General features: G+C 48.0%; 1 protein-coding gene across 1 annotated transcript; it reads right to left on the bottom strand.

Moving 5' to 3' along the window:
- Positions 1 to 808: 808 nt before the first annotated feature.
- MXD1 (MAX dimerization protein 1) lies at positions 809 to 23,497 on the bottom strand. The gene is made up of 6 exons (XM_077915751.1): positions 23,254 to 23,497; positions 22,478 to 22,577; positions 17,554 to 17,583; positions 4,899 to 5,013; positions 3,142 to 3,301; positions 809 to 2,711 (listed from the first exon to the last, which is right to left on the bottom strand). The coding sequence occupies exons 1-6, from the start codon at positions 23,324 to 23,326 to the stop codon at positions 2,509 to 2,511; spliced, it is 681 nt and encodes a 226-aa protein (XP_077771877.1). The 5' UTR covers positions 23,327 to 23,497; the 3' UTR covers positions 809 to 2,508.
- Between the last annotated feature and the right edge of the window lie 3,439 nt (positions 23,498 to 26,936).

Below are 26,936 nucleotides of genomic sequence, written 5' to 3'. Positions count from 1 at the left end.
GCCTCCTGCAGTGCTCAGCTTTGAGGCGGCCCTGAGCAGAGTCTGGGGTTGAACAGGAGACTCGAGGTCCTGCTCAAGCGAGTGATTTAGAGGACAGCAGGCTAGCGGCGGGTCTGTGACGGGGACAGGAGCCAGCGGTCACTAGCAGCTCCTTGATCTCAGGATCTTCGCTTAGCAGGAACCCCCCGCGGCCCCTGCGTGCCCCGCCCGCCTTTCTGAGCCCTCAGGCGGGGCGAGCTGGCCCTGCTGCGATGGTCACGGGTGGATGTTCTCACTGCGTGGAAGTGGCCTACGGACTTCTCCATCCGCATCGCAGTGGAATCAGTGAGTATAGATTTGTTTCGTAAAATCAATTTTACACAAAAATCTGCACGTGCCTATGTCTACACACACCTCTGGGCACGTACAATTGTCAAAGTCTTAAAGGCTGGGGTTTCTGTCTTTGCCCGTCGCCCCTCCCCCCCACGACAACCCTCACAGAAAGGTTTTTCATTTTGCTTAAAAAACCCAAAACAACCAAAAAGACTTTATAGCTCTGAGCAGTCACGTTGGTGGGTCAGTGCACGAGGGGACAGGCCGGCGCCGCGTGGGGACGGGGAGCAGCTGCCGCCGGCTGTTTGCCGGTCCTGAAGGTCACAGTTTTGGTCCGAGAGAGGCCTAGCTGGCGCGTCGATTCGGTCCACCTCGCGCTTTGAAAACTAAGGTCTGGGCCTGGTGTCGGTTTATCACACGTGCATTAAAAAATCTATCAAGTCGCACATTTATATATGCAATCAAATTGAAAAGGACCAGACGAACAGTGCAAAGGTCAAATAATTACCGTTTTATATCGGGACAGTACATTTCATATTTCAACCAAAAGACAAAAATGCAGTTTAACTTAAACACAGAAAATAATGGCATCTCTCAGATGCCTTATTTCTAAATCAAACAGATACACAAATTCTGTTCCCTTCCCTCCCCCAATGCAAGCCCACAAGCTTTGCCCAAAGTCTTGAGTTTTCGATGCCATCAGGGCATCCAGCATCTTGGACTTGGGAGGCGCTTGAATGTAGCAATTAAAACGCTTGAGAGGTCCAGCGAATGGCATTCGAAAGGGACCTCAAAGTGCAGGTACATCTTTTCAAACATGTTACAGGCTGAGCTGGCTCTTTGAACACTATCACTCTGCTTAAATCAGGAAGCAGGCTTTAAAAATGCAAAAGGCATACAAGTTGTATTTCAGTGCAAATCTTCAGCTGGTCATTGGAAAAGATTCCAACAATTAAAAAAAAAAAAAATCCTTTGTGTCACCTGCCCCTCCCCCCACCCAAAGCTGAAATGCAGGAAAAAACAAAAACAAAAACAGAAGTATAGAGGACTTTGGAATCGTTTAAGAATCAGCTACTTCCAATTAAAAAAAAATTAATAGAGAATCATTAAAATGGAGAAACAAAAGTAATCTTGTTTAGACCGCTCTTCACGTCTAGCACGAGCTTCGGCGTGGAGCGGGTTTGAACTCGGAGTGGTGTGGAAGGTGGAGGCGCTGCAGGCGAGGCCGGGGCCCCGGGCCCGAGCGCGGGGTGGGCGGCCGCCGCTTCGGCCGTGGAGCCCTTAGGTCGCGGTGCGTCTGTGCATTTTAGGAATGTTCTCGTCACTTCGTGACACACGCTCTGTTTCAGCGTCACAGGTTTTTTTTTACAAATGGTTCAGATTCAATGAAAAAGATTCGCCAGAGGCTGAAAAACCTCGGCCCCAAAAATATGAATGCAAAAATAGTTGAGGGGAATGAACCAATTTTGTAGATACCTACATACAAAGTTTCTAGAACATCTATAAAAGCACAAAGTCATAAGAATTTGTTTTCCATTACATTAGTTTATATAAAATGAATAAATAGTATTTATAGATTTAATGTGTCTTATGTACATATAACATGTGCTCTGTTTTTTTTTTTTTTTAGCTTAAATAAAAATGCTACAAAGTGGGAGACCACTTGAGGGAGAAATCATAACCAAAAGGGAAGATCAGCCTTTTAAACCATCGACCCGGAAGCCTCCACAGGGCAGTTCCTGGGTGCATCCACACGGGGGGGGCCCTAGTGGCGCTGAGCCGTCCCCTCCTGTTCACCTGCAACAGGGTAGACACGCGGCTTGTCCTTCACTGACGAGGACACTAGCTCAGTTATTGCTGAAAGTCAAATAGGAAAATAGATTAGACTTGGACCAAAAGTCACTTATCTGGGGGTGAAAAAAAGGCATAATCGCTTCGTGTTAAGTGGGAAATGGAGATCTCGTTTATCTCTGAGGTAGGAAAAAAAAATGTTCCAGAGACAAGTAGCAGAACACACTTCGGGGGAAACCGAGTCTGGGGGAGCCGCGGGCGCCGGGGGCGTCGAGCGGGGCGCGGGTGCCCAGGCCCAGGCCCGCGTCCGCCCGCGCCGGGTGTCGCCGTGACCTCGGGGCGACCTCGGGGCGCCCAGGAGCCGGTCCACGCGGAGGGGACCCGCGGCAGCCGGCGCCCGCGCCCTCAGAGGCCCCCGCGCGCGTGCGGGGCCGCCGGCCGCCTCCTGCTGGAGCTGGCGTAGCCCTCGTCGCTGCCCGCGCTCCGCAGGCTGCCCCGCTCGTCCGAGTCGCTCACGCCGCTGCTGCTCCAGTCCAGCTCGCCCGCCAGGTAGTCCGCGCCCTCCGCGTCCCCGTCCACGTCCACATCCACGTCCACGTCCACCTCCTCTGCGGGGCGACACACATGGGTGGCGGCGGCCCGGCCCGATGCCCCCACGGCGCGCCCCGTCACCCCCAGGCCTCGGGCTGCCCCGCCCTGGGACACGCACACCGGCACGCGCACCTACCGATGTGCATCTGGCACACGGGCACGCACGCGGGCACTTGCACACGGGCACGTGCACACAGCACCCGCACACGGGTACCTGCACACGGGCACGAGCACATTCATACGTGCATCCAGCAGCAAGGCACGCACACAGCACCTGCACACAGGCACGCACACATACGGACGTGCATCTGGCAGCACAGGCACACACGCGGGCACCTGCACACGGGCACCTATACACAGGCCCCTGCACACACGCACACTCACCTGCACACAGGCCCCTGCACACAGGCACGCGCACTCGCACGCACACTCGGGGCGGGCGCTCACCCCTGTCCGAGTCCGAGCGCTCTGACGACACGGTGGAGCCGATGCTGTCCATCCGTATCCTCTCGATGCCCAGCTTCTCCAGCTGCCGCTTCAGGTGCCGCTGCTCCCGCTGGAGCTGGTCTATTTGGTGAATGGCTCTTCGGTCACAATCCTCCAGTTTCTGCAAGTCAGGGGGTGCTTGGTGCCCGGGCACAGCTCCTGCGCGGCCCGGACTCGGCCCCTCCCCCGGCGCCCCATACGCCAGTTGCCCCCAGGAGCCTGTCCCAGGGGACCGGCACGTCGCGGGGCTTGAGGGTGCAGGGCTTCGGGGGGTGCGTGGTGCCCCGTCCCCGGGGGCTGGATCCCAGCGGAAGTGCGGCTGCTGAGCACCTGCGTCCACAGGTGAGCCCCTGAGCTCTGCTCAGCCCACACCGCAGGGACCTTCTTACAGCGGGAAGTGTCCCTTCAAGTCCTGATTCCACATCGTCCAAGAAAGGGCTTAAACACGTTTCCCATCTGTTTAACTGTGGTTACGCTGCTCTAAAAACGGGCTTTTTCCCTCCAGAACGCTCACGTGTGGAGGCTGCTGACCATAAGTGAAGGGACACTTGGGCAATAGCGACTCCAGGGTTCTAGAAACACGCTAAACGGTGAGCGTTGGCTACATGCCGACTGTTTCCGACCCTCTGGGGGTGCTGGGGTCTAGGGGGACCGAACAGACCTGGGCCCCTCCCTCTGACAGTGGGGACAACCAGTCACATAAGCCATGGTCTGAGGTCAGCTGTGATAAGTGCTAAGAGAGAAAGATCCAATAATGGGCCCGTCCGTGGCAGGAAGGCCGTAGGCAGGGCAGGAAGGTTTCCCCGAGCTAGTGATACCTGTGTTGAGATCTGAAGGATGACAAGAAGTCAGCTAGGTGAGGGAGGGAGGGGAAAGCATACCAAACCGAGGGAACAGCACGTACAGAGGCCCTGTGGTAAGAGCGTGACAAGTGCAAGGGGCGGACAGGGCACGAGATGCTGCTGTACCGCAGGCGACGGCAGGTCACGCGGCCTGGGGCAGGCCTGTGACAGACTATCCCAGCCCACTGAAGAATTCTAAGCAGTGACATGTTGATTTGAGCTTTGAAAGATTATTCTTGGGGATCATGAGGCTTATCTTAAGGCTCAGAGGCGGCCGGAGGACCACAGGGAGGCCTCTGAGGAGTTCCCTGCAGTGCTCGATGGTGGGGCCAATGGAAGTTAGCCTGGGAAACATCTGGGGCCTGGAGAGGACTAGGCACGCATGGCTGCGGAGCAAGAAGAGCTAGCAGGGATGAGCCCAGGTTCTGGCTCCAGCAAACGGACAACTGCAGGGTCATTTAACTTCTGATATGCAGGGGTGAGAAAGGCCCGGTGGGGTTCCGGACGTGCTGGGCGTGGGACTCCCCAGGTGCATTGAGAGGCGGGCTAGAGGGCTCTCCAGAGGAGAGGACGGTCACGGAGGTACACAGGTGCTTTCCCTCAGAAACAGACACACCGGGGGACCCCTGGGTGGCTCAGCGGTTCAGCACCTGCCTTTGGCCCAGGGCGTGATCCTGGGGTCCTGGGGTCCCGGGATCGAGTCCCGTGTTGGGCTCCCTGCATGGAGCCTGCTTCTCCCTCCTCCTGTGTCTCGCCTCTCTCTCCAACCACCCCCCCATCATGAATATATAAATTAAAAAAAAAAAAAAAAAGAAGAAACAGACACCCCCTCACTGGATGGGGAACGCTAAAAAGGAATCCCAAGGATACACTCACCTTTATGTGCAATTTGGCTTTTGTCAATAAACTCAGTGTAGTGTGTCGGTTCGATTCGGGCCCAAGCGGCACGAGCCCTTTCAGCTTCTCCAGGCACAAGCGAAGATGGGCCCGCCTACAAAAACAAGGTCACAGTGGCACTGAGGATTTCACGGCAGGCTGGAAGGCACCTGAAAGAACAAGTTCTAAAAGAGCAGGAAGTTACCCAGGCAAATGCCACCAATGACCTCTGGTCAAACGAGCATCTTTGGAAATTGGACAACTGTGGTGGAAGCCGCAGAGAAGCCCAAACCGGGGTTTTCGCAAGTCTCTATAATACAGGTGTTTGGGCAGGACTAAGACCTACTATTAGTCATATTTATCCGGTTAGCTCCAGGTTTCTGGGTTACGGCGTAACCTGACAACACCCTTTCAACCCATACTTCCTCTTTCCCATTTATGGACCAGTAGGTCTACGGCACGGCCGTGTAGACTACTGCCACACGCGAGCGACCTGTGCGGGGATTCGTCACGGCTTGCCTCCTAATAGCAAAGATCGAAACCACCCAAGTCACCATCAATGGGGAGCTGCTTAAATAAATTACGTATCCATTCAGTGGAATACTATGCAGCTATGAAAAGACCCGAATGTGCTCTATTTACTCCTAGGAAGGAAGTCTCCGATACATTGTGAAATGAGGGAAAGCAAGATATCAAACCCTGCCAGCCCTGGGCAAAACAGAGGCAAAATGGTTCTGTCTTCTTATATGGACATAAAGTCTCGAAAGAAAGTTGGGCCTGCCACTTAGTCCTTGCTGAGTTATCCCAGCCCCCTCCCCCTTAATAAACGTCTGCGGAGTGGCTTACGTCGCCTATTCAACGAGGCCGTGGCCCCTGGAGGACACGGGCCATCTCTACTCCACCTCCTCACCCCGCTCAGCCCACACGACCACCGGAGCAGGGTGCCCCGGAGCCTGGGGGCTACCCTCCAGCTGAACCGGGGGACGACCCTAAAGCTTAATTTGCCTGCCCCTCGCCCCCACTTCAAATTGTTGACCGTATTAGCAAAAGTTGGGACCAAAACAAGAACACGGCTTCAGAAAGCTGGAGGTCGGAGGCGCGGTAACGACCGGGAAGCCCGCTCACACCCTGCGCGGCGAGACTTCAGAACGTTCCCCTCGAGGCAGATCCAGCCAGCGGTGCGTCGCGTCCTTCCCAGCCTCCTTCCGGGCCCAGCTCTCGGAGGAGCTCCCCCAGCTCTCCCAGGACCCTCTAGGCCTTGACAGACTTGAAGAGTACAGCATCCACTCTCGAGCCAGGCAGATCCTAGGGCACAAAAGCGCCCTGCTCTCCGGTAGGTCTTCCGCTTGCCTCAAAGCCCCGTCCCTGCGGAACGGCCACAGGCAAAGACTCCCATGGGAGGTCTGCTCCTGCCACCACTACAGGAGGGCGAAAGAAAAGCAGAACCTGTGTGTAAAATGTACCTGTTCACCTTCAATCCTAGTGTTCAAGAAGAGCCACGGGCACAGACCATACTAGAAACACTGAGAAAGCATAGTCACTTATACAGTTATCCAAACTATTTCTCCCAAAGTGTACAAATTGTCAAGTTAGGAAAAAAGTCTAAAAATTAGATGTAGACACTTTCCAGCTTACTTGTTATCTGCAAACACCGCATGATTCAGAACAGTGCCTGCCCTATTAGTCATTTTACGACGTGGGGTTATCTACAAAAATGAGTATGTAAATTTTTTAGGAAGTTTGTCTGCTGATAAAAACATAATAAAGTCATCTTTCCATGCATCGTCATTTCTAGTTATATAGGGAATCTAGCCCAGAAAGTAGAATTCTCACTACCCAAATGTAGGTTTTCCAAAGAACGCTTCTGTTGTGAAACTAGAAATACGCCACTTGACTAATTCAGGCGAAGGAGAATACATGTTCACTCAGTACCTTTTGGCCTGGTTCTAGGAAAATAAGACCAGAGCTCTTCCTGGGTTTGTGTCGGGGCCCGAAGCCAACTTTGTCCACCCGCCTTGGCCTCCTGCAGCCCCCACGGCTCCAGCCCCCTGGCCGCCCTGCCCACCTGCCCCCTGGCTGCAGACATCCCCAGCTGGCACCTGGGCCAACCACGGGGGAAGGGTGAGGTCTGCGGAGCAGGCCCAGTCCGTCCTGTTATAGGGACACTCAATTCCTGAACGAGATAAGCAAACAACCCCCGCGTACCGCTCCCCCGGGGCTCCTGGGCCGGGACACAGGCACCCCGGCGTCTGGCCGCGTCCCTGCGCAGCCTGAGAGCACGTCCTCCTCACTCCTGACTCTTCCCCTGCCCCGGGCTCCGGTCCTCTCCCAGGTCTAGTGTCCCGCTGAACTAGTATAACTCCCCTCCGGAAGCCAGCAGCGTTTTGCCATGTGAACGGAGCAGGAAGCCGCTCGGTACCCCGGTCGGATCCCCACCTTAGACCTCCTCCCGGCCGGTCCCGCCGCCGCCCCCCAGCGGAGGAGGGCTGGGCCGAGTCCTGGCTCCCTCCTGTCCCGCGGCCTCTTCTGCTTGCGCTGATCCAACGGCTTCGTGCCTAGGTCACGAACCTTGATAAACCTTGCGTGCTGACTCTTCAGAAAGAGCGCTTTAATTACTCTGAACGGACGATGTACCTTTGGCCTCTAGGAGCACAAAGAGACAGATCTTTGATCGGAGCTATCACCGGCAATGCTCAGAACCAAGTGTGCCCTATACCTGTGGGTACCTGGATTAGATAAAAACTATAACTTTTCTTCGGTACGGTTTTGAAAAGGATCTCAAATTTTATTATTATTATTATTTTTAGTTCCTTTAGTAGTTTGAATCTGTGAATCACTACACAACCAAATGTTACTGTAGCGTGTAAGAGTAAAGGCTTGGGATCCCGGCTCTGCCACTCACTTCCTGTGTGACCTTCAGCCAGTAACTTAACTCCAGGTGGCAACAGCCTCCCCAGCAGTAGACAGGAACACCGTGCCCAGAGGCCAGTATGTTATCTGGGACAAGGTACAGAAGCCCCCGGCCAGGGTCTGACATGAGTGCTCTCCATATGGCGACAGTTATTCATTCAATCCTAGCTTCTTCTGCAGACCGGGATCAAACAGGTATGTACGGCACTGTAATATTCCTTTGAAAAATCAACAGGAAACTCAAAGCGTCTCACAAGGCAGATGGAAGCTATCTGGTAAAAATCCAATTCTTCCTTAAAGAAAAGTTATCTTTTTGTCATTAAGGAAATTTAATGGAAAATGTAACCGATTTTCTATGACAATACAGATCTTACTTTATGCTAAAGATACTATTTTTTTTTTCATTTAAAAAAAAATCAGCAAGGACAGTGAAGGAAACCATCAACAAATATAAAAGGCAGCCTACCGAATGCGAGAAGACATCTGCGAATGCCATACCCAGTGAAGGGTTAGCCAAAATATATAAAGAGCAGATACAACTCAACACCCAAAAAACAAATAATCCAATTAAAACTGGGCAGTAGACATGAACAGAGATTCCTCTAAAGAAGACATACAGCCGACGGACACTAGAAAAGGTGCTCGGCATCACTCATCACCAGGGAAATGCAGATCAAAACGACAAGGAGATACCACCCCACACCTGTCAGAATGGCGAAAATCGGAAACACACACCAGTAGGGGCAGGGATGTGGAGAAAAAGGAACCCCGTTACACTGTGGGGGGAACGCAAGCTGGTACAGCCACTGTGGGAAACTGTGGAGGGTCCTCAAAGTTAAAGATAGGACTACCCCACGGCCCAGCAACCGCACTCCTGGGTATTTCCATCAAAAATACAAAAACACTAAGTCCAGGGGTGCATGCCCCCCCGTGTTTCTCGGCAGTATTTGCAACAGGCAGAGCACGGGAGCAGCGCGGGTGTCCGTGGAGAGACGAGCGGATAGAGAAGATGCACACAGCGCAGTACTCCCCAGCCGCGGCCGACAAGGAAGTCCTGCCATTGGCAGCGGCGCGGACGGAGCTAGGGGCCAGGATGCCGACTGCAGTCAGAGAGCGACAGCGCAGGAGCTCGTTCACGGGCGGAATTTAAGAGACAAATGAGCAAAGGGAAAAAGGCAAACCAAGACTCGGTCACTTACTTCTAGAGAACAAACCTGTGGTTACCAGAGGGGAGGGGGGACTAGGCGATGGGGACGAAGGAGGGCACCTGTGCCCAACACGGTGCTGTACACCCGAAATCTTACACTGTATGCTGACTATCCTGGAATTTAAAAAAGTTTTAGATTAGCGAGGATCTTATCAATCCTTATAAAATGTGTGCGAAAGAAAGGCCTCCTTCTTGGCCAACATCCTGTCGAGTCTCGGGGAAGGGAGCCTGAGGCTGGGCGGAAAGCACCGAAGGGCACCGGGTCCCCCGCTACGGCGGCTCCGCGGCAGCCCGAGGACAGTAGGGGCAGATGTTGGCCTGCGGGACCCAAGCGCGTCCCCGGATGTGCCGTCTGTGCCCAAAGAACCTAAACGCTCCCTCCTACGACACAGAGGAAAGGGCAGCATGTGGAGGATCAACTAAAAACAGGTTAGGAGGGATTTGTAGGAAGGAAAGTCTAAAACTTTGCTGAGAGACCTAAGAAAATCTGAGTAAATGTTTGAAAAAAGTAGCGCATCCAAAAGTAGTAGATTCGAAACCTGAAAGCAACTGCCAAGGTTACCCAAGTTGGTCTACAAATTTAACATAATTCCAAGAAAAAAATCCCAAGGGCTCTTACTAACTCTAGGAAATTAGTGTAAACTCCATCTTGGGGGCCCCCGGGCGGCTCAGTGGTTGAGCATCTGCCTTGGGCCCAGGGCGTGACCCGGGGGTCCCGGGATCGAGTCCCGCGTCGGGCTCCCCGCAGGGACCTGCTTCTCCCTCCGCCTGGGTCTCTGCCTCTCGGGGTCTCTCATGAACAAGTGAAATCTTAAATAAACTCCATCTTGACGAGTAAATGTGTGAGGGATCGCCAGATTTTTGAAAAAGGAAAGTGAGGAAGAATGTGCTATACCAGACACGAAACTGCATTATAAAGCCTTGATAATTAAAAAAACAATATCAAGTGAACGGATTTTTTAAATTCCCAGCAACAGACTGGAGAATGGGTATGAGTTTACCCGAGGGAACACTGCAAATCCTTGGGCAAAGAGCGGGTTACTCAGAGAGTAGAGGAGCGCGGAGACGAACGTCAAAATAAATCCCAAGAATATTGAAGATTTAAGGGTTCGATCCCACTCAGTTCCGTCGTTGGTTTGAGCCCGTCAGCCACGAACAGGGAGAGCCGGGCACCGGCTGAGGGGCACCTGCGCCCGCCGCCCTCCAGGCCCCCGAGCCGAGCCGAGCCCCGGGTCTCTCCGCGCCTCTCTCCCGCCAGCACGTCCGCAAACTGGGGCACGGACTGGGGAGGACGGAGGCCGCAGGGGGCTGCCGGCTGCGGACCGCGCCTCTGAATCTGCAGGTGAGCCCAAGCTCTTCCTGACCTGGAGGCGGTCCCGGGGTCCGGGGCGGGGCGCTATCAGGTCGGGCCCACGCGTGTCTGTCGTGAGGGAGGCGAGGGAGGCGCCGCCACCAAGGAGGATCGTTAGCTTTTTGATTGAAGCAAAGGAAGGGCTGGAAGGTCGGAGCGGAGCATCCGGGGTGGCGGCCCCGGGGGGTAGAGAAGGGGGGTTCACGGATGGAAACGTGGAAACACACACGTGGCGCGTCCATTCGTTCACTGCACCGGCCTCTCTAAGGACTGCCGGGCACGGCCGCGATCCTAGGGGCCAGGATGCGATGTCGGCTAGATCCAGTCCCCGCCTTGGAGCTTCTTGAAACTTAGTTGGAGATGGAACATACACAGAATTCCTGATTTGAGCTACCTTTAGACTATGACCAATGGCCGCTCTCACCGAAAGTTTACAACAACGCGCCTCCCCCCCCAAAAAACCTATTTCTCCTTTGCCCTCACCCGTATCTTGCTTGACTGAAGAGGATGTCAAGCTTCCATAGACTGTCGGAACCTGTTTTTTCCCCTTTCCCAATGGATCACACTTCGCTTGTTCACACACTGCAGACTTCCTATATACCCAGGCGTTCTTTCATCACCAACTAATGGGAAAGACCAAGATTTTTATTTTGTGTTACCCCACTGGGGCCTAGAAACAAGAAAGCATCCGCAGATGCTGACTTGAGGGTAGAATCTGGGATCTCAGGCGATGCATGCGCTTCTCTTTGAGGAAAGTCCTACCTAACGAACGTGATACACGGCAGGCCCCTCACCGAGCACCACTTTTCATTAAAATTGGGCTTCAGGTTCTTCACCGAAGAAGCAGCAAACAATAAACAAGAGCGTAAAGTTTCGTCATCTTATTTCCTCACTTTGAGCACAGATGTAGCCAATCAAATAGCTCTGAATTCTATAGGCTAACTGGAGGTCTGATAAAAATTTCCGATATGGCTACGCACGAGCCACATAGTGAGAAAAATAAGTTTAGTCTAGAGTAAGAAAATCATCTTAAGGGATCAAAAATCACTCCCTAAAAGTGGTCACAGGTCACAAGAGAGACTAACTTTTTCCAGATTTGGGGTTGAGAACAGAGCCTTACTGGGTTAAGCAAGAAGTCCAGGTGAAGACTGCAAGTCATGCTTTGAGGGGAAAAAAGTACTCTGCTCTTTTCCCTAAAATGATCCCTTTATAAACAATTGCCAGATGAATCATGATTACCAACTTAACTGGAATCTTAGAAGGCTTTGGAGATTTTTGATAATCGTGATAGTAATCTTTATAAAAAAAAATACAGTGGTAGTTATATAGGCTAGCTGTAGGGGAACACATCAGTGAACAATTCATAAAGAGCAATTCATGGTAACTACTACATTTTGAAGTTATAACTTCTGTACTAAAACTATGAAATACATAAGTATATTAACATTTCCATCCTGGAGCCCAATTTTAAGAATGTTCACGATGCGTGTCATGGTTAGTCCTTGCTAGCTTTCTCAGCCTGTGACTATTAAGGTCTATGACAAAGTCAGGCGGTGCCCTCAGTGCTCCAGTAGGGACTGGAAATTAGTTGAATAACCAGCCTATGTCTCTTCTCCAAGTTCTTCCGAGGGCAGATGCCATCTATCCAAGAGATACAGTCCAAGATAGATTCCGGTGGCACAAATCTGGGTGTTCCTCCACACGTCAACGTAGGCCGGATTTGCACACTGATAACTACATCCCTTCTTTGTAATAACCAGGCCACGCCCTCGGCCCCATGTGGCAACAAGGAATGTGGATTTGTTACAACACCTTAGGGTGAAATCTGAATGTGGTCAAGAAAGTTCAGAAACAGAGTGGTGCAATGCCTACCGCAACTTGGAACCAACGCAAAAGTTACGCCGCTACCCTCTTCCGATATAAGGAGCTTGGCCATTTGAGAAGCCAAAATAACTACAGGGGCCTGCAATCAATTAGAGTGTCGTGCCAGAAGAGACCTGATTGCAGGAGTTTCTCAGACCGGACCAGATGCCACTGAAATACTGTGAGACCAAATGAAAATAATAGCTTTAGATCAGGCTGCTGAGTCCTCCCCACAGAGTGCGCGCGCACACACACACACACACACACACACACAAACCTTTTGTCATGGGGTCAGAAGACTCTAGCAGAGGTAATCTCTCTAGACCAGCTGCCTAATTCCAGCAAGGCCTGCATTTGTACCATTCCAGAAAAACGAGTGTCTATTATTAAAGAAGATGCCAGAGCCTTCTTTTGAAAAAAAAAAAAAAAGATAAAGAAAAAAAAAAAAAGTCCATTCTAGCACCTGACTCCGGGCCCCAATGGCTGCAGCTTATATGCATTCACTCAGTCTCCATTTGCTGAAGTGCTACTGAAAGGCATTCAGACCAGAAGAATTACCAGCTAAGAGAAGGAAAACAGTAGAATTTTCACCAACAAAGCCATATAACATCAGCAGCAAGATTAAAAAAATTTCCTATATTCCAACAAGAATTAATTAGTGATTACAATGGGAATATAATAGAGACTTTAAAAATATATAGAATGCAGGAATACCTTTTATAAGAAATATGCAATATCTATGGGGAAACACTATAAAACCTTAGAGACAGAAAAAAGATCTGAATAAATGAAGACACATACCAAATCCTGGATGGAAAGAGCTAATACATGAATGTGAACTTTTAAAGGTTAATTTATATTGAAATTATTAAATTTTGACTTTGAAAATCCCAAAAGGATTTGAGGGTCGGAGAGATGGACTGACTATACAGTTTATAGGGAAAAACAAACTAGTGAAAATAGCTAACAACATGGTAAAATTAAAAAAGGAGGAGGGAGGAGGAGGGATTTGCTTTGCCAGATCTTGAAGTGCATGATAAAACCTCAATGACTGAAGCAATGCTCACTGGCAGAGGACAGCAGAGCAGATGATCACTGGAACCGAAGAAGCAGTCTAGAAACAGACTTCGCCATGAACTGAGAATTTAATATACGACAGAGGCAGCAAGTTCAAACAGTGAGAGAAAACGGATTCTGTAGAGGAAATGATAAACTGGACAATAACGTGATACTCAAAGGGGCAATCTCCTTCACATGATATAATCTTTTCAAAATAAGGAAAAAGAAACGCCTGAGTAGAAAATAGGCAATACCAACACACGAAGATATGAAAATTATTCGTGCTGGTAATGTAACAAATGCAAATTAAAACAAGTTGGTTGTCTGTTTTTTTTTTTTTTTTTACATATCAAACTCATAAAGGTCTTAAATTAGAATATCACGTTGTGAAGGTATAAGGAAAATACAGCCTATAACCTGCCCAGTGGGGAGTCCAGCAGTCAACATCGAAAACCATAACAATGCGTACATCATTATTTCCACAACTATAAATTTGCCCTAAGGATATAATTATGGCGTTGGACAGAGATTTATCTACAAGGTAGTTTAAGGAAGTATTGTTTATATTAGCAAAATACTGCGAAGAACCTAAAACAGGGGATTGGTTATAGGACTTATGGCCCCTCCATATGAGGTAATGCTGGGCATTCACTAAAAGTAATGTTACAAAAGGAGACTTAAGGACACTAGAAAATATTCATAATGTAGATGAAAAGACCACAAATTATTTACTATGATCCCAGGTTGATTTCAGAAAAGCATGCACAGAAGTCTAGATGGATACAGAACTTGGCAGGAATGGTGGCAGCTGTTACTGCTGCAAGATCTATTACAGGTGATTTATATATATATATATATTTTTTTTTTTTGTATTTTTTTGAAACTTCTCAATTTTCTACACCAAACTATGTTTTTTCCAAAAACAACCGTTGGGATCAAAAGTTCCACTGCTTTCCCCTGGCAGCTAGAATCACAGACGACTTAATTTTTTTTTTTTTTTTTTTTAAGAAAGACTTTCTGTAGTTCTCAGATTTTTCTGTAAGATTAGTTTTAAAAAGAAAAAAAGCAAAACACCACCACACACTCGAAGGGTTTCCTTAGGTGGCTAGACCCACAAAATGACAGTTCAGAGAAGCACAGGCCTAGTGACAGACACTCCGATCTCCAGCGACATTAAGCTGAACCCTCTGCCCCAGGGGTCTGGGCTCCTCGGGGCTCTGTAGTCCCAGCACCTAGTAACGGCACCTTCATGCTCCGCGGATGCTCATCTAGCGAATGGGAAACACCCCACCTCCACCACCTAGAAGGCTAGTTTCTTCCGACCAACACCAAGGTTATCAAGGTGGTGTTGAGCACCACATCCTCGTAGTGAGCCCTGATGAACACCAATTACTCAAAAGCTCTAAAATGCCACAGAAAAGGTTTCTGTTTAAAAATCCAACCCAATTATAATCAACTCTGCAATATCAAGGAGGAAAATAAATTCCCATTGTTAGAAGTTCTTTTCCTGAGTTGGTTTTTTTTTTTTTTTTTTGAGAGCCATGTTAATCTTTTTATGTGATGTTTTAAGGTAAAAAAATGGCTAAAGTGTATATGCACTTAGCCAAGCGGGATTCTTTGATAGGAATCGATTGAAACCAGGGCAGCTGTTCCGTGGACTTTAAAACTCGAAGCTTCTTAAGCACCTACACTCAGAAGGGGAGAAGAGCCCGACAACTTTAAGTTCCTCCTCTGGGCCGCAGCAACCAATGTTTGGTTAAATTAAGAAATTTGAGTCTTTACTTCCTTCTTTTCTGTTCACATGCTCTGGACTAGAGAAAGAATTATCAAGGCTTTAAAAGACCAAATTCCAAAAAAGAAAGGACAATAAGGAAACTAGATAAGTTAACTCTTCGGCAAGCACACATTGGCGACGCGGAAGCAGTCGGAATTAAAAGTGGCTTGCCCGGTGAGGACCTCAAATCCAGTTTTCTAGATTCTTTGCCTCCAGAGCCTCTTGTGCCTCCCCCCATCTGAGCACATCGTGTGTTCACTGAAACTCTGCGTCTTTCTCATTAGACAAACTACATTTCTCTAGGATGGGGAGCATGCTGGCTTAAGCCTCCAGTGTGAACTCATTTAATACCTGGTGTTGAGCACAAGTTCTTGAGGCAAGGTAGGCAAAACATAAACAACCCTGAACTGCGAAAATACAAAGGCAAAATTGACATTGTGTGCCATTCTTGCAGAGGTGCAAGGCACAAAGTTGTAGTAAGCCTAAGAGCCCTTACCTGAAGGGGTAAACTTTTAATAGCGACAAAAATAAGTGCCTAATGGAAATATAAAAAGTAAACAAATTGGGCAGCCCGGGTGGCTCAGCGGTTTAGCGCCGCCTCCGGCCCAGGGCGTGATCCTGGAGACCCGGGATCGAGTCCCACGTCGGCTCCTTGCATGGAGCCTGCTTCTCCCTCTGCCTGTGTCTCTGTCTCTCATGAATAAATGAATAAAATCTTTTTTTTTTAAAGTAAACAAACAAATGCCTAAGTAAAGGTGGGGGTGGGGTGGGGAAGAACTAGAGACTTTTCAGCAGAAAGAGTCCCATTTACCCAGTTCACCCCAAAGGCAGAAAGTTGAGTTGAGAAAGAGAAGCCACATCGGACTACCTCTCCACCTTGAAAGATCCTTTTGAGCTCCCAGTCCATGACGTGTCCATCCCCAAAGCATAAGGGAAGCTCGGACTTAAAACAGTCACCATCAGAAAAATGAAAAGGGAAGAAGAGGGATGGGGAGCAGCACACACGTACACACAAAATTCCTTAGTGCGAAACGCTAGACGTTCACCCTGTTCCAAGATTCTCCTTCCTAGGAAGTCTGGCCTTCCACTGACGGAGCAGGTCGTTCAGACCCTGACTTTCGGAGTCGGGCTCCCTCTTCGAGGAAGGTTTGCGTGAAATAACCACGTGTGTTTACAGAGCCACCCTTACGCGTCATCTGGTTCATGCAGAGCACGCGAGAGCTCCTCCATCCGAATGGGTGGCCTGTGCTTCAAACTGATGGGCGCTCGGAGACCAGACGGAGGCCTGTTCAGTGGTTCTCAGCACTGGCAGCACACGAGAATCACCCGGGGAGCTTTTGAAAAAAATACTAGAGCAGAGTCTCAACCCAGACCAATTAAATCAGAATGGCTAGGTGTGAGGTCTGGGCCTTGGTTTCTTTTTTTCTTTCCTTTTCCTTCCTTTTCTTTTCCTTTCTTTCTTTCATTTTATTTTATTTAGTTTTTCTTTCTTTCTTTCATTTTAAAGCTCCACAAAGAATCACTATTAATTTTTCCCCCCAGCATGGTAAAAGTGGTTATGTTTTTTTTAAAAAAAGTCTTTATTAGAGATAAAAGATTTGCCTTCAAACGGTCCATTGGGAGTGGTAGTTATGATTATACAAGATTGACGAAATGTCGATAATTGCTGAAGGTGGGTAACGGACACGCGGGACTCGACTACATTGTTCATTCTCATATTTGAAGATTTCTAGAAGTTCTTTTATAAAATTTGTTCCTTCTCCCCCAAGTATAAAAATGTGTGTAATGTATTTCATACAAAAATATTTCTTAGAAACATTAAAATAAAAACTCAGCAAGTGACTCTAACGTACAACCGGAGCCGAGAACCACAAGGCTACATCATTGAAGGGGACAAGCCACATTTGGAAAATGAAGATTTAAACAAACAGCAAGAGGCAATCCAGGTGAGAGAGATCAACTCGGGCTCAGCCAGATGGATCCCAAGGAGGGTGGCAGGCTTCCTCTGGTGAATCACCATCTCCAATTTGTGCTATGCATATATTTGCCTGAATTTTGAGAATCTTTATTCACAAGTAAACTGTAAATATACACACACATATGTGTATTTATATATATCTGGGTGTGTACATGATTTAAGACGGAACTACCAATTATATTCAGTAGCATGTAATTTTTTTTTTTTTTTTAAAGACACTATTTGTGGAAACACTGCTCATGACCTAAAATGCTTTGGCCTGTGAAACGGTCACCCAGAAAGGCACTTCTGAGGAGGAGCAGGTCCCAGGAGCGAGGAGAGGGGGTGGCCTCTGGAGCCTGCAAGCCCTGCATCTACTTAAGTGGTTTAGGGGCACGCTGCCTACATGACTTGAGGAAACCCTTACATCAGGGGCTACTTGTGGGAAGAGCCAAGAAAAAAAAAATCCAAGTCTCTGAGATCAGAGGATACATCAAAACGACCCTCATCCCACCCTCAAAATCCCCAACTCACCTATTCTTCTCCATTTCATTGTGAGTTGATCTGAAATAAGGAAAATAAGAAAAGAGTAAGATTATTCTGGTCTTAAAGGACTATTTCAGCACCAATACAATTATTTTGACCTCTTTCTCTCCAAAGTTGGTAAAGAGAAAACAGAAAAAAGGAGGAAAACTCGGCGGGCTCTGCTAAAGAAATGAGCCCCTCTGAGGAGTTAGATAAACGTAAATATCCAAGATAGAGTTCAAGGAGAAGTGACAAACTTAAGAGGCACGCGATCCCTGGTGGAAATGTAATCCATTTTAAGAAAGGAAATAAAAGGGGTCTATTTATACAAAGAGAAAAACAGCTGCGCAATGTGATGTGAATTCGGGTTAGAGAACATCAGAGCCTCCTCTGGGCTGGGGGCAGAGCAGCGGAGGTGCCAGGCCTCCAGTTTTTTCTACGTGTAGTGTATACGCCAAAATTTTATGCTAAGTTATTTAACAACAGGATACGATTTTAAGTGGGTAAAAATAATCCCTCTTCCCTCAATCTTTCTACTCTGTGATGCCATTATTTGATCACGTACAAGCTCCTGAAAAACGCTGCTGGTGAACAGCTACCAAATGATTTCAAGAAGGGGCCTCCAAAACTCCGCTGCACGTAAAGAGGATCACACCGGTCAAGGCCACAGGTGGGTGCAGTGTGAAGTCTAGCCTCGCACTGACTGGCACTGGAGAAGAAACACAGCTCTTTACCTTCGCGTCCTCGGTTAACCCTTCTGTAAAATGGGAGTAAAAATGATCGTCCATTATCTACTGAACACACGTAGATCAGTGAGGAAGCAGCTGTAAACGTGATTAGAGAGCCCTGGACGAAAGCTGCGGGAGGCGGGAAGTCCTGTTATTAAGGGGTTTATAGCCGACCTTGAATTATAAGGTCTGGCCTAAGAATTTGTGGACAGGTTTTCACAGAAGTCACAGGAAGCCCGTCAATGTGGCCAATTCAGTGTCCTCCTCACACAACTCCTCCCTAATGATAAATTTGAGGAATCTCCCTCAAGTCGACCTTTCTTAATGGACATTCTCTGGAGTCTAACCAGTTTGGGAGAGGACACCCTGGCTCAGATCATGAATTCTATGTGGCCACAGTCAGAACCTTTCTGGACCTATAGAGAAATTCTCATGGAGAAACGGGACCTCTGTGAAGGCTCAGCCACTCGTTCCTATCAGGGGCAACCACCCGCGAGCTCACTCACACCAGAGAAGGGCGGGGGGTGGGGGGGGTAGGCGTGTGGCTTTATAAGTGGGAAATTTCCAGTCCAGCAATAAAACTTCTCTTCCACAACATCAATTTGTGGGACGTCAATTTTTGTTAGCCAGGAAAAAAATAAACATTAAAAAAAAAAAATCAAGAAAATAATGGCAGTATTTGAAGTTTTAGAATATTGGTTTTCTAGATAGAGGACCTCAAAATTGGTTACCTTACAAGCTCTACATTGATTCACTTGGTTTTTCCCTCAGCCTTGTTCAGTTACATTTTTCTGAAGGTTCGCTTCCTGCCGCGGCCAGCAGGATAGCGCAGTGGACAACAGGCCAGCACTGTAAACCTTTGGCTTTAAAGCACGTGGCATTTTAGTTTTACCAGGGAACAACAAGTTCAAAGTCTGACAGGTTTTTTAAATGGATAAAAGTATATGATAGCAGCTGGTCAGGATTTCCCTGCTTAACTGCAGGCCAGGACCCTCCCAGGAACAGGGTGGAGGAGAGACGGGTGGATATTTGAAGAGAATAGAATCTCTGATTGCAGCAAATAGCACACAGGGCACTCTTACCCAAAATTTCTAGATTCCTTGAAGGTATATATATATATAAGAAAAGTTAAACTTTTAAACAAATCCATAGGAAGGACAACTCTTTCCAAACTTTGAACAGTCTTGGAAACTCCAGATGGTATTTGCTTCCTTAAGAGTATCCGACACATTGTGATCTGTACAAGGGGACGTACATCTACCGGCTAAAGCATTACTGAGGTGCACCTGGGGGACTGAACAGAGTTTGTCGTTAATGAAAGTAAGCCTTTCAAGAACGATCCTGTTCAGAGACTGCCAACTCTGTTAATGGGTAAAGATTTCTATTTTTAATTAAAGCATAAGAATACACAGGTACCTTGTGTCAAAAGTATTTTTTTCCATGTGGTTACTGGAAGATTTGATGACTCTGGAATGGCTGGTAAAGGTCAAATATCACCATTTAAAAAATATATCCTAACAAGGGGCACCTGGGTGGCTCGGTCGGGTAAGCGTCGGACTCTTGATCTCAGTTTAGGGCTTGATCTCAGGGTCATGAGTTCAAGCCCTGCACCGAGTTCCCTGCTGGGCACGGAGCCTACTTTAAAAAAAAAAAAAAAAAAGGAATATCTGTATATTCATTCTCACAAAAAGATGACTAAGCCAAACTACAGAGTGTAGGAGAATGGGGAAAGTTGTTGGGTTTAAAAAGACTCTCCTTGTCAGCTCAGCTGAATAACCACTGTTACATTCAAGAGCTAGCTGGCGGGTCCTGAACTTCCTCTTTCACGAGGGCCAAAACCTGCTTTACAATTTAGCAAAATATACCTTTAAAAACTCTGGATTTCAATTCTAAATTATTAGTAACTGATTTAAAAAGTCATTAGGGGGGAAAAAAAAAAGATTCCACTTCCCTGTATTCCAGTAGCTCTCTGGATGATTCTGAAACAATCAATATTCACGATTTCATTTTTGTTTTTGTTTTTTTAAACAAGCAACTAGAGGAATTGGATTAAGATCTGCATTTTTAGTTCCCAAGAGGCTGGGATATGTGGCTAAATTTTATTTTTTTAATTGTCCAAGGAAAAGTAGCCTCCGACTCTACAAGCAAAGAGCACAGCGTTTCAACCTGAATTAAGAATAAACTGTTATCCGGCGGTTATGTAAAGCGGCAGTAATCTCTCCATCGCCCTTACCTCAGTTCAGAACCCTGCCCATATGTGGTCTTGGAGAGGAGTCTAATTCAAATCAAGGGTGGGGGGCAAACTGCGTTCTCTGGGGAGACAGCTCACGGCTCAGGTAAGGGTCATTCCCAACGGGGCATGAAGGAAGTGACCACAGTAAAACAAAACAACCTGCTCTTGCTTCACGTTTGCTTGGTGCCATCTCCAGGCTTAATCACGGCCTCTCGGAGATCCGGCACCACGCAGGTACTACGCTAATTCATTATTAGTCAGGAATATGGGAAACTGTGACAGCCTCTGGTCTGTAACCGTGGAAAGCACACCAAGCCCATTAACAGAAGAGAGCTCTTCCCAAACTCAGAAGTCACAGCTATTTTCTCCATAATAACGTTGGATATTAAAGAGAATCTGCTTCGTGGCTTGCGATTCTCAGCTATCATTATTTTTCTTTCCTAATCACCTTCGGGGACCAGCCTACTTCTCTCTCTCAACACCCTTTGCTCTTCCTCTCCCCACCACTGAACCTCCCCCAACTTTCCTGCGAAACTTAGGAAAAAATAAAGTGCTGAGGATTAAGCCTTGACGAGTAAGGTGGACAATTCCTCCTAAACCATGAACGGACAAGAATAAAAGCAACAGTTGGGCTACCTTCTCAGGAAAAAATACGCCAACAAGCTTCAAAATTCTTCCAAAAATTAAAAAAAAAAAAAAAAGACTAACAAGATGCAACACAGCTAAATTGTTTTATAGCACTGCAGGATACAAGTCAGGCCCTAATACCCACACACGGATCTATTCGCTACCACTTTCAGGTAACGCGGAAGATGGGAGGGAAAGAGAAAACTGTGGGGTGGTTAATTACCAGGTTCATCCCTCACGTGCCTTCCTTCCTCGGCAAGAGCCCAGCACATGGGTGCTGCTCACATCCTGTGGTTCTAGCAACACTAAGGACAATGGGATGAATCAAGGACAACAGCAGCAGCAGCAAGAACAAGTGGGTTTAGGTTTAAGTGGGACCTCCTGGCTTTTAGTGGTGTGTGTGACGTCACAGGGGGTGACCAAATACAGTTACTCGCAGGGAGTTATACATGACGGTGGGAGAGGAATAAGGATTGTAAGCCAGTGATGAAAATGTGAGGGGCTTTAATTTACTGGAATGAAAGGTATAAGTAAAGAGACCTAACAGGTTTCCTAGCTAACTTATATTTTAAGGGCAAAGAGGGGGGAAAAAAGGGGGTAGGTTTATTGAGTACTCATTTATAGAGTACTCATAGGTACTCAGGGCTTTAATGTGATTTCACGGACCCTTAACCACCTGCTTTCCAGTGAGATTCACAGATTTTAAGAACTATAAGCCAAACGTAAAAGGATCGTGGCATATTAATATTTTAATATTAATCCTCCATCACCAAAAGGGAGGTTTCAACCTCAATCATTCCTCTTTGCCATTATAAGTAGATGTAACAGAGGAGATAAACCATTGCATTTAATTTACATGTCGAATATGAAGTCCTACCCCTAAGGCTAAATCAGATACTTTAACGTGTCTGTACAATCTTCACTATGAAAAGTAAAAGAAATGGATAACGTCCAGCCTCTTTGATTATTTAAAAAAAAAAAAAAAAAAAAAAAAAAGCTTGCCCTGAATCTGCAACTTCTGTAGGCAAAATATTGTCACGGTTACCAATCTCACTGGAAGTTTCCACAGATTTTTGTTGTTGTTGTCGTTGTTCCAAAAGGGAAGAAAAGCAAAAATTAAGTTTAAAAAGTTCATAAAGAAGCGCAAAGCTTTTCCATTTCTCCTTTCTGTCCCCTCAACCCAAACAGAAGGGCTGCTTCCTCCAGTGGCTTAGGACCATGTGCGCCTTCCTGAATCCTGATCGCCACTTAACGCATTTTCCTGGGTCATAATCACCACAGGCCACTTCCATTCTGCAGTTTGTATCGTGATCCGAGAGAGAAAGAGAAAGATTTACCAAATTACCTGCTACTGCTGTTATTCTTCTTGGATTTGTTCCTCCGTTTTAAGGCATCTCTGTCCTTGTTACTGTAGGGTAACATGGAGGCATAACCATGTTCAGCTTCTAGAAAACCGGAGGACCCAGTTAATGAATGAGCCTGGAACCTTCAACACTCCCCCCCCCCAGCCCCCTGCACAGGAGCTCCTTGTAGACCTTATTTTTCATCACGAGCATGTGATGAAAAGAAATTTCTGTGTCAAGAAATAAGCGATGCAAGGTGGAATTCTTAGAACAAGGATTTCTTTTTTTTTTTTTAAACTCCTCCCTTAAATTGTGTGAGCACCCTCAGTCCGGAGCAGGTGCAAGGAGCGAGCGAGCTGCTCATTGTTGAGGCTCAGCTCGCGGAGCCCGGGCTGCCCGCTGGGGACGTCCCGCAGGTTGGTGCGCCCTGCGCGGGGCGGCATCCCGGGCACCCCGAGCACCCCGGGCACCCCGTGCACCCCGGGCACCCCGAGCACCCCGCGCACCCCGAGCACCCTGAGCACCCCGGGCACCCCGTGCACCCCGTGCACCTAGCGCACCCCGTGCACCCCGAGCACCCCGGGCACCCCGTGCACCCCGAGCACCCCGGGCACCCCGCGCACCCCCCGCCCCCCCGGGCGGAGCGGCCTCCCCTCGCACCGCGCGTGGGGCAGCCGGAGGGTTGGAGGCGCTCGCGGTCGCGCCCTCCGCCCCCCCAGCGGCCGTGCCCCGCAGAGCCCCCGGCCCCGGCCCGGCGCGGACCCCCGGCCCCGTGCACCTCTCTCCCGCCGCTCCAGGTAGTCGGCCGCCTCCAGCAGCATCTGGATGTTCATCCGAACCGCCGCCGCCATTCTGCACCGGGGGCCGCGGCCGCGGGACCAACCCCCACCGCTCGGGCTCGCCGCCGCCGCCGGGCCCCGCGGAGCAGGGCGGGGAGAGCCTGTCGGGCGACCGCGCTCGCCGGGAGGGAGGGGCCCGGGGCGCTGGGCGCCGCCGACACCGTGACAGCAGCCGGGGAAGAGCCGCCGCCGCCACCGCCGCCGAGTGTTTATCTCCGACTCACCATCCCCCCGCCCCCAGGCCCTGCTCTTGACAGGCCCGCTCCGGCCGCGCTCCCCATTGGGCGCCCGGAAGAACGCCCCGCCCCCGGCCTTGCCCGATTGGGGAGACGCGCCGCGGCCCCGCCCCCTGGGGTCCGCTCCTCTCTCTGGTTGGTCACGCTTGACAAGGCCCGGGCTCCGCCCCCTCCTCCCAATTGGCGGCCGGGTTCGCGACTCCGCCTCGTGCTCCTTGCCCGCTGCCCATTGGCCCGACGCCGACGGCCCCGCTCTGCCTTGCCGCCATTGGCCGGAGCGGGGGCAGCGAGCCGCCTTGCCGGCCTCCCATTGGCGGAGCCGCCGAGACCGCCCAGCCCCGGTGACGTCACCTCGCCGGCCCGGCGGACCCGGGAGGCGGTGAGCGGCCGAGCTCCCGAGCTCCCGAGCTCCCCGGGCCGCGCCGGCTGCGGGGCTGCCCCGGGCGCGGCGCTGACTCACCGGCCGCCGCGGACCTGGGCGCCGCCGCGCATCCCCCGCAGCGAGGGCGCCGGCGGCCTGGAGGGGCCGGGCCCCCGCGGGCGCCACGTGGCTCGCGCCCCCGCCCCCGCCCCCGGCGCCCCGGACGCCCTGCACCTGCGGGATGACCCGCGTCCTATCACGACGTTCTTTGACCTCAGTCTCGTTCAGGGTCTTTCCTTCCCTTGTAATTGTCGATGAAAACGTTTAAGGAAAAAAAAAAGCTTTCTCTGCTCAAGACTATGGATGGGGTTTGTGGGGGGGGGGGCGGTGCCAATAGAAATATATGGAACTAAAAAAATTAAGGATTATTCCCTAAGCCCATCAAGATTTTTGAGAGGAGAGCCGTCTGGAGGCCCAAGTTACCCTGTTAATATACTGACATCTGCATTTTAAAAAGGAAGAATAAATGTCTTGGTCAGCTTGGACAGATTCCATACAGCTTAAAAAAAAAAGTTTACTGTTGCCAATACATGAAAATAAGAGCTTTACTGTTTCACGTGCATTATCACTAGTCCTCCGTGCAACCCCATTAGGTAGGTTAATTATCTACATTTTGCATACAAGGAAACGGACCCAAAGACGCTAAATGACTTTCCTTGTCATCCATTTAGCCAGAGATGGAGACTGAACCCAGATGTGTTTCGCCTGGAACCATATAAACACTTGCTTTCAACAGGAGTAAAAAAATAGATTTCCAAAAAAAAAAAAAGAAAAAAAAAAGAAAAAGAAAAAAGAAATAGATTTCCAGACTGACTCACAAACTCTGACCCCCAAACAGTGGGGGGAAGAAGAAGAAAAACATGTAAATGTAATCATGATGGGAATTTTTTGAACATGTCCTTTTTAATGGTCGACAAATCCATTAAAATTAAATAAAGTCAACAGAACTAACAACTAGAATAAACGTTATAGACCATGCCTGGCGTATAGGGAACATTTCCTGGTTTTGATGGTAAACTGAATAAAAGCTTATTCTTTATGAAAGCTAATACACTCAAGATAAAGGTTTTCAAGAAAGCACAAAGAGAAATGAGAATGGGGATATAACATTTTTAACGAGTATTTCTTAATTGCAAGTTATTTATAAAACAAATTTGAAAGTCAATGAAATGAATTCTAAAGTACTAAAACTAACAATAGTAAAAACACTGACTTCCTTATCTTAAATTTGGATTTTATATACTTTTATATTTTCTCTGTGTTTTATCATAAACATTCAGCATATTTCTTTATTCTTTCTCTTATCCTTAATTTTCTTTCAGCCCAGTCTTATTTCAATACCATGATCCTTCTCCTTGAATCAATGTGATTGAAAACCACACAGAAGAAGGATAAAAGGTTGAAATCTGAGGCAGAAATAGCAAATTAATAATTTAAACACCAACAGGTTTATCTTTAAAAACATTTCTTAAAAACATTTTATTCTTAATTTTTACACCTAACATGGGACTTGAACTTACAACCCCAAGATCAAGAGTTTCATGCTTTTCTGATTGAGCCAGCCAGATACCCACCAACAGGTTTATCTTAAACCATGGACAAAAATACTAGGTTGTATAATAATCACAGAATTAGATGAAAGAACGGACTCTTTCTATTCCCTGGCAGTGGTGGAAGAAATTATCAAATAGCCAGGAACACCAAGTAGGAATTAGTATCATGAACTTCAAAGGGTATTTGGTGCCATCTACTGGACATCAAGTAGTATAGAACAAAAATTTTGTTTTGTTTTTCTAGAGATTATTTTACACAAATGTACACAATGCCTAGTGAAGATAACCTAAAAGTATAGGTTTTGAAGAAAAGTGGAAATCCTAAAACAAGGTATAAGTGGTGACCCCTAGCACCTTGTGCCTCAAAGGCATTATAAAAGCATTGACCACTAGGCACAAACCCAAAAATAAAAATTGGGAATTCCAGAATGTTTGAAATTGTTTTGTGACCAGAATTTTAAATAAAAAGTTATGCATAAACATGGGTTGTCCAACAATCATTCACATTTTCAAACAGACATCAAGATAAACTAATAGAATTGGGAAGGAGAAAGAAAATGCTGAAAATGGGGATGCATAAACACAGTAGATACTATACTTGCTAGATAATTTTTACTGCGTCTTTCAGAAGGCTAAGACCCAGCCTTTTTCCTGTGAGGGGCTTATGTCCCAGAGGCATAGGATAGTAGGTAGATGCCAATGCCAAGTCGCAGGGTCATTAAATGCTATGGGAACTGTGACGTGGAGATGCCTCTTCAGTGAATCCCTCAGAGCGGCAGAAAGACTACTGTTGTATCCTTAACTGTCTAAAAAGTTCCAAAATTGTGGGAATTAAAAAATTATTTGTAACCGAGCTTGACATCTAACTGCTATGACATTAAAATGTATTTTGCTCTTACATGTCTGAGGTGTGGATTTCATTCTTTAAAGTGTAAAAAGGACTGAAATTTGCTACTTCCATATTAATCCCCTTCTTTGTGGCTACTTTGGATGCTCCAATATCATATTATTGGATGATCTAGTATCATGATCTTAAGCTCTAAAAACCTTTAAAAATGCTGCCTTCCAAAAATTAGCTACTCCATGAATATTTGTGATTTTAAAAACAGAGCAACAGCTAAACAGTGGTAGTACATTCCACAAAATACTTATGGTAGCAGTTAAAAAAAAGTAGAGGTATATATATTGGCATGGAAAGATCTCCAAGGCAGTGTTAAATAAGCTGTAAAATGTTCCTATAGCGTATAATTTATGTAAAAAAAAAAAAAAAAAGCCCAAATGATGTACTTTCCTCATTTGCAACGTTACACAGGTCCATAGACAGAGGTCTGGAAGGATACACTGTAAAGGCTTCACAGTGAAGAAGGGGCAATAGGACCAGGACGGTCGGACTGTACAAAAGGGGTCTAGCT

Source organism: Canis aureus, chromosome 11 (genome assembly GCF_053574225.1).
Source record: "Canis aureus isolate CA01 chromosome 11, VMU_Caureus_v.1.0, whole genome shotgun sequence".
NCBI classification, from domain to species: domain Eukaryota; kingdom Metazoa; phylum Chordata; class Mammalia; order Carnivora; family Canidae; genus Canis; species Canis aureus.
The sequence above is the reverse complement of the archived record's forward strand: the minus strand, read 5'-3'. Positions and strand labels throughout refer to the sequence as shown.